Here is a 7,500-nt window from a genome sequence, read left to right on the forward strand (position 1 = left end):
GCTAATTTTGGCAAAATTTCAAAACATTTAAAATCTTTGAAATACCCCTGCCCCCCAAAAAAAACTAAGTAACTAGTCTTCTATTGAGAGTAACTTTGGAGAAAGAAATATTCTTTAAACAAATACATCATCTATAAAAGGAAGTTTTTCTGTATGGGTTCGAAACAAGAATGCCGTTTCGGTGCAGAGAATTGTGTCCGAATGTCGAACTTTAGTTCCTGCGGGAAAAAGACGAGAATTTTGAAGGCATAGAAACTGCTTGCTGGAAAGCCAACGGAGATTCATGGATAACGCCCAAGGATTTTCTCTCTTCAAAAGTTTCCAGAAGACATAAAAGGTCTTCCATGGGAGTCGTGCTCGGAAAAATCGTTTGGGCGTTATTAGTTTCTATTTATTTTTATGGGTGAGAGAGAGAGAGAGAGAGAGAGAGAGAGAGAGAGAGAGCGAGAGAGATTTGTTAAAATGTTGAGGTTTAAGGTTTCAGAAAACTTCGAATTATCATTCTTGATATTTTTTTTTTTTTTGATAAAAACGATAAAAAATACATTAGATAATTATGAATTGACTCATTAAAAATTTAGTTTCATTAGCTGAGAGAGAGAGAGAGAGAGAGAGAGAGAGAGAGAGAGAGAGAGAGATTTGTTAAAATTTTGAGGTTTTAAGGGTTCAGAAAACTTCGTACTATCATTCTTGATATATTTTTTGATAAAAACGATAAAATTGCATTAAATAATTATGAATTGACTCGTAAAGTATTTGGTTTAATTATATCAGAGAGAGAGGAGAGAGAGAGAGAGAGAGAGAGAGAGAGAGAGGTTTGTTAAAATATTAAGGTTTAAGGTTACAGAAAACTTCGATATATCATTCTTGATATTTTTTTTTTAATATACACGATAAAAATGCATTAAATAATTATGAATTGACTCAAAATATTTGGTATAATTATCTCAGAGAGAGAGAGAGAGAGAGAGAGAGAGAGAGAGAGAGAGATTGTTTTGTTAAAATATTGAGCTTTAATGTTTAAGAAAACTTTGAATTATCATTCTTGTTACATTTTCGAATAAAAATTATAAAAACCACATTGAATAATTATGTAAAAGACTTGGATAGTTAGCTCATAATTTCCAGGCACTAGTTAGAGTTACTAAAGAAAACACTTCAAGGAAGAAGTTCTGAAATGGCGCTTTTGGAAATAGCGGAATCAGAACTGTAAAGTATGAAGGCGCAGTATTTTCGCTCTCCTTCAGAATTTATTGCAGCTCCTCTTCCGGGAACTTTAGAAGGAAGACTTTCGGAAATTACAACTAAATTTACTGGCATTGCTAGTGCAATGCTTAGAGAAGATACCAGAGGTCTGCGGTTAATAAAAACTTAGCGTTTTAGAAAAAAAGAAGATACCAGAGTTCTACAGTTGATAAAAACTTGGTGTTTCAGAAAAAAGAAGATACCAGAGTTTTACAGAGTTTTAGAAAAAGAAGATACCAGAGTTCTACAGAGTTTAGAAAAAAGAAGATACCAGAGTTCTACAGAGTTTTAGAAAAAAGAAGATACCAGAGTTCTACAGAGTTTTAGAAAAAAAAAGATACCAGTGTTCTACAGTTAATAAAAACTTGGTGTTTTAGAAAAAAAGATGATACCAGTGCTCTACAGTTGATAAAAACTTGGTGTTTTAGAAAAAAGGAGATACCAGAGCTCTAAAGTTAATAAAAACTTGGCGTGTTAGTAAAAAAGAAGATACCAGAAATTCTACAGTTGATAAAAACTTGGTGTTTGAGAAAAAAAAAGATACCAGAGTTCTACAGTTGATAAAAACTTGGCGTTTTAGAAAAAAGAAGATACCAGAGTTCTACAGTTGATAAAAACTTGGTGTTTTAGAAAAAAAGGAGATACCAGAGCGCTACAGTTAATAAAAACTTGGTGGTTTAGAAAAAAAAAGATACCAGAGCTCTACAGTTAATAAAAACTTGGTGTTTGAGAAAAAAGGAGATACCAAGGTTCTACAGTTGATAAAAACTTGGCGTTTTAGAAAAAAGAAGATACCAGTGCTCTACAGTTGATAAAAACTTGGTGTTTTAGAAAAAAAGAAGATACCAGTGTTCTACAGTTGATAAAACCTTGGTGTTTTCGAAAAAAGAAGATACCAGAGCTCTACAGTTGATAAAAACTTGGTGTTTTAGAAAAAAGAAGATACCAGAGCTCTACAGTTAATAAAAACTTGTTTCAGAAAAAGAAGATACCAGAGCTCTGCAGTTGATAAAAACTTGGTGTTTTCGAGAAAAAAAAAAAAGGGACCAGAGCTCTACAGTTAATAAAAACTTGGCGTTTAGAAAAAAGAAGATACCAGAGCTCTACAGTTAATGAAAACCTGGCGTTTTTGAAAAAAGAAGATATCAGAGTTCTACAGTTAATAAAAACTTGGTGTTTTCGAAAAAAGAACATACCAGAGTTCTACAGTTAATAAAAACTTAGTGTTTTAGAAAAAAGGAGATACCAGTGCTCTACAGTTGATAAAAACTTGGTGTTTTAGAAAAAAGGAGATACCAGTGCTCTACAGTTGATAAAAACTTGGTGTTTTAGAAAAAAGAAGATACCAGAGTTGTACAGTTGATAAAAACTTGGTGTTTTAGAAAAAAAGGAGATACCAGTGGTCTACAGTTGTTAAAAACTTGGTGTTTTCGAAAAAAGAAGATACCAGAGCTCTACAGTTAATAAAAACTTGGTGTTTTAGAAAAAAGGAGATACCAGTGCTCTACAGTTGATAAAAACTTGGTGTTTTAGAAAAAAGAAGATACCAGAGCTCTACAGTTAATAAAAACTTGGTGTTTTAGAAAAAAGATACCAGTGCTTTACAGTTGATAAAAAACTTGGTGTGTTAGAAAATTCTGCCGTTGCAGGAACAGTTTATCAGTGCTCAGAGTCTTCAAATCTCACTGAAAATCCGAAATAGGAATTGGAATGAAGAATTTCGCCAATCCCTCTAGAGGCTTAAATGCTGCTCATGAATGGCAGAGGCAAGGGAAAGTTACATTGCCCTAGCACGAAGGACAATGTACTAGAGACTGACCATATATATGATCAGCGCCCAAGCCTCCTCTCCATCCAAGCCAGGCAATGGCTGGTGATGACTCAGCAGGTAGACCTATAGGCTCCCCCCCCCCCATCCTTAGCTCACAAGGATGTTGAGGGTGCAGCGGCCAAAGAAACTAACGAGTTTAATCGGGATTTGAACCCCAGTGTGGCGATCACCAGGGAGAGAGATTACCATATAGACCACCACAAACTTTGAGTCCTTGTTGGTAGAGAAATTCATTCTGATCTTTAACCACTATATACAGCAATAAAGATTAAGAATTAATACTCATGTATATATTTGTCGATGATCATATCAATTGTAACCCGAGTTGTCTGTATAAACTAAAACAATCAACCAAATGCTCTTTTGATGATACATATTCATGAGTTGAGAACACCAAAATGCATAATGCATAAATATTCCAGAGTTGGGGATAGTGAAACTGCAGTCGGTAATTCTCAGGTTACAACAAATTAAAGGACTTATTGCCACGTGTTTCCTGAATAACATTATATTATAGTGAATATATAGTTCATGAATTCCTGTTTAACATTTTAGTCTTAATTGTTTTTCTTAGTAAATGAAATTCGTTCCCTTATTCTTTCAATTGTGTGTATGGATGACAACCCAGTTATTCAATACATTTATTATGGATTTAAAAGCGATAGAATCTCTTTCTCTCCCGAGAATGCCATGTCACCTGGATAGAAGTACAGTTGGACACAGGAGTTCATGGCACACCTTGCTCTGAAGAAGTTCACCCTGTCACACCCTTGCTGTGCTTCGAGTAACCAAACAAATAGTGTAGGGAGACAAAGCAGAGGAAATGGGAAGAATTACACACAGGAACTTGCCAAGCAGTGAGTGTGTGACGGGGTGCACTTGCTTAGAGTCAGGAGTGGCAGGAATTACTGTGTCTAACTGTACATTCAAACATTGTCTGCCTAAAGAGACTCTTAAGCCATGGTAAGCAACTCTTCTAGGAGAAGGACACTCCAAAATCAAACCATTGTTCTCTAGTCTTGGGTAGTGCCATAGCCTCTGTACCATGGTCTTTCACTATCTTGGGTTAGAGTTCTCTTACATGATGGTACACTTGGGCTCGCTGTTCTGTCTGATTTCTCTTCCTCTTGTTTTGTTGAAGTCCTTTATAGTTTATAAAGAAAATATTTATTTTAATGTTGTTACTGTTCTTAAAATATTTTATTTTTCCCTTTTTCCTTTCCTCACTGGGCTATTTTCCCTGTTGGGGCCCCCTGGGCTTATAGCATCCTGGTTTTCCAACTAGGGCTGTAGCTTAGCAAATAATAATAATAACAATAAATACTTAGTGTAATAGATTTTAGTATGTGGGATTGGCCACACAAAAATTAGAACCTCGGTCTGTCACGGTATTTTAATTTTTCATAACCAAGGTTTTCTAATTTTAAGATATTCATCCATTTTCAGTTGTCTGTCTGTTTTCTTTTGTTCCCTAAAATTCTAGTGAAGTTTTAACCCTAAAGATCAAATCTTGGATATATTTTACAGCAAGAAATTGACCTTCGTTTAAAGAAAAAATATGGAAAAAGTAAACCTAGAAAGAAAATGTAATTTATGAAGATGTGTCTTTGTTAAAGTAAATGTCCCCATGTTTTCGAAGTGGGAAACACTTTTAGTTAGCGAAAATGTAGCTGTGGAAAAGACACGAATTAGTAGTCAAAGGAACTGCTTGCTTAAAACTCAGCGAGGAGAAGAAATTAAAAGGATTTCGGTTGCCAAGGATTTTTTTTTTTTCGGAAAAAAAAAAAAAACACTGGATCGAGTCCTCTTTTTGGGCAGAGCCACCAACCACAAAGATCAGAGTGGGAAATGGAAGAAAAAGAAGAGGAAATTGATGATGGAAAAAAATGTACAAAAGGAATTGATATCTGAATGAATAAAGAGAGGAAATGCTCTGTTATGAAGAGCAGCCAAAGAAGAAAACTGTTGCCATTATTAAGTTGTCATTTCTATTTGTATTTGGAAAGAGAGAGAGAGAGAGAGAGAGAGAGAGAGAGAGAGAGAGAGAGGTTGTGAACATATCTGACCTTAAGTGATGGGAGAGTTGGCTCATTCATTCTTTTGTCTTTGTAGAAAATTCACAGATGCCGTACTTAGAGAAACTATAAAAATTCCCCTCAAAAAGAACTTGGGACATCGTTCTCTAGTGGGTTACTAAATAAAATACTTCACGTTTGGAATTAGTATTTCTATAGATTGCAGAATCAGAGTTATAAATTATGGAGTGGCATTATTTATTTATTTTTTATTTTTTTTTTTTTTTTTCTGTTCCTTAGAATGGATTGTAATGTAAGACTTATTAAAATCACCAAGGAATTTAATACCATAACATATCCAGTTCTCGTTTGTGATGCTAAAGCTTTACAGTTGACAAAAGCTAAATGTTCTCTGATTGTACATAAAGTTTATTTTCATGGTTACCAATGCTAAGGTGTATACAATGTTTGCAGGCACGGCGCAAGATTTATTTATAAACCCAGCAGTCAATCAATCATGGCTTTATGCATCTTTAAAGTTTGAAGGTGAAATGTTTTAACATTTGATTCAGTAGGTGTTTGAATGATTTCAGTATCGAATATGTAATCTGTACTGACAGTTTATATTTTTGAATTAGACAGCCTTTTAATATGTTACATGGCAACTTGTAGTTTATATAGCATATCTATTCTCGATTGGCTCAGTTTGATGACTATTGTTTTTTATGTTTATAAACTTTAGAATTCTTCTCTCTTTCATTCCAGTTGAGGAATATAATCTTCCAATTTTTTAAAGGTTTGCCACCGCGTCCTTGGAGGTTTAGGCTTATTTTAATTCTTCCATAGTTTTTGTTCTCGGATTAACATATACTGCAAAAAAAAAAAAAAAAAAATATTCGTATTAAAAAAAGAAAAGAAAAAAGGAAAAGCTTGATGGCTATTTTGATTCCTGCGAAGTAACCTCATTAGAAAAATGTCATATTGATGCTTCTTTGGCTTTTCGTTTGGTAATTTCGATAATAATTCAATATCCCTATATAGATTAGAAAATGCTCTGCATGATTTTGATTCTGAACTAAGAAACAAACTAATGTAGAGTGGAATTATCATAGGAATGAAACGATATTAGTAATAAATATTACAGTGATTTAGTTCATGTAATTTATTTTTTAAATGACTACAAAACCAATTTGTAGAACAAAATCGTATTGTTTCATACGGGAAAAACTTAGAATAACCTTACATATGTATTTCATAAGGGAATTCTATCAATGACTTTTGAGTGCGTTTGCTGGTAATGTAAAATAGTATATATTTATTAATCCTGTTAGTTTAATGAAATACTTTCCTTATAATGTTTCAATTTCTCTCTTTTTCAGATTTAAAAAGGGAGGCAACTATTTGCCATATGCTCAAACATGAACATATTGTGGAACTCCTCGAAACGTATTCCTCGGAGGGGATGCTCTATATGGTTTTCGAATAGTAAGTACAAGATGTCTTGTCTTAATTGCGTATTTTATTGTATTTTGATGTAAGTGTCATACTTTGTCGTCCATTTTTTTTTTCACTTTCAGATACTAGCTTAGGTGACAAAGTGACATTTGATTAAATTGATTTTAGGGAAAATTTATTTTTATTCACTGAGTTAATATCAGCTTTCAAGTAAAGAGGTGTATGATACTAAGTCAGTCATAGAAGGTAATGGACAGTTGGGTTGTAGTGATGTTAAATCGGAATTTGTTGTTTATTACCTCTGCTAATGAAGTTGGAAGGAGGTTATGTTTTACACCTTGTTTGTGTGTGTATGTGTTTGTGAAACTTGCAGGGATAAACTGTTATGTAAAAAGCTGAAAATTATTCAAATTTGAAAGGTCAAGGTCACGGTCAAGCAAAATGTCCAATTCACGTAATCAGCCATAAGTCTGTACATCGTTATCACAGACACTTCAAACTTGGTTCATATTTGAGTGTATGAAAATCCACACCAATTACTACGTGTTAAGGTCAAAGGTCAAGGTCAAGGTCGAGGTCGAGAAATAAGCTGCCGCAGCGCAGGTATGCGCTTATATGAATGCCCCTCTTGTTTTTTTATTGAGTTAGTATCAGCTTTCAGGTAAAGATATGAGATATATATGATACTGAATGATTCCTTGAAGGTAATGGCCAGCTTGGTGGTAGTAATGTTGAATAGGAATTTGTTGATATTTATCAATAGAGTTAATGGGGGCATACAGTCAAAGATATATTACTAAATGTGGCTTAGGAGGTAATGACCTGCTGGATCGAATGGGGAATATATTCCAAACAATGATTCAGTTTCTTTAGATAATAAAGGTCGTTGCATTATTGGTGTAAGCAAATGAATCGGGGGATTATGAGAACGGTGGAGTTCGCCCTTTATTTGGC

At 34.0% G+C, this 7,500-nt stretch overlaps 1 protein-coding gene across 1 annotated transcript in view; it reads left to right on the forward strand.

Annotated features, from left to right (window-relative positions):
• Positions 1-6,462: 6,462 nt before the first annotated feature.
• LOC137633020 (peripheral plasma membrane protein CASK-like) overlaps positions 6,463-7,500 on the forward strand; it is a 164,819-nt gene continuing 163,781 nt past the window's right edge. Inside the window, exon 1 of the mRNA XM_068365188.1 lies at positions 6,463-6,576. Within this exon, the coding sequence (XP_068221289.1) occupies positions 6,500-6,576 (77 nt within the window). The 5' untranslated portion in view covers positions 6,463-6,499. The remainder of the gene's footprint in view (positions 6,577-7,500) is intronic.

The sequence above is a fragment of the Palaemon carinicauda genome, chromosome 42 (genome assembly GCF_036898095.1).
Source record: "Palaemon carinicauda isolate YSFRI2023 chromosome 42, ASM3689809v2, whole genome shotgun sequence".
NCBI lineage: Eukaryota > Metazoa > Arthropoda > Malacostraca > Decapoda > Palaemonidae > Palaemon > Palaemon carinicauda.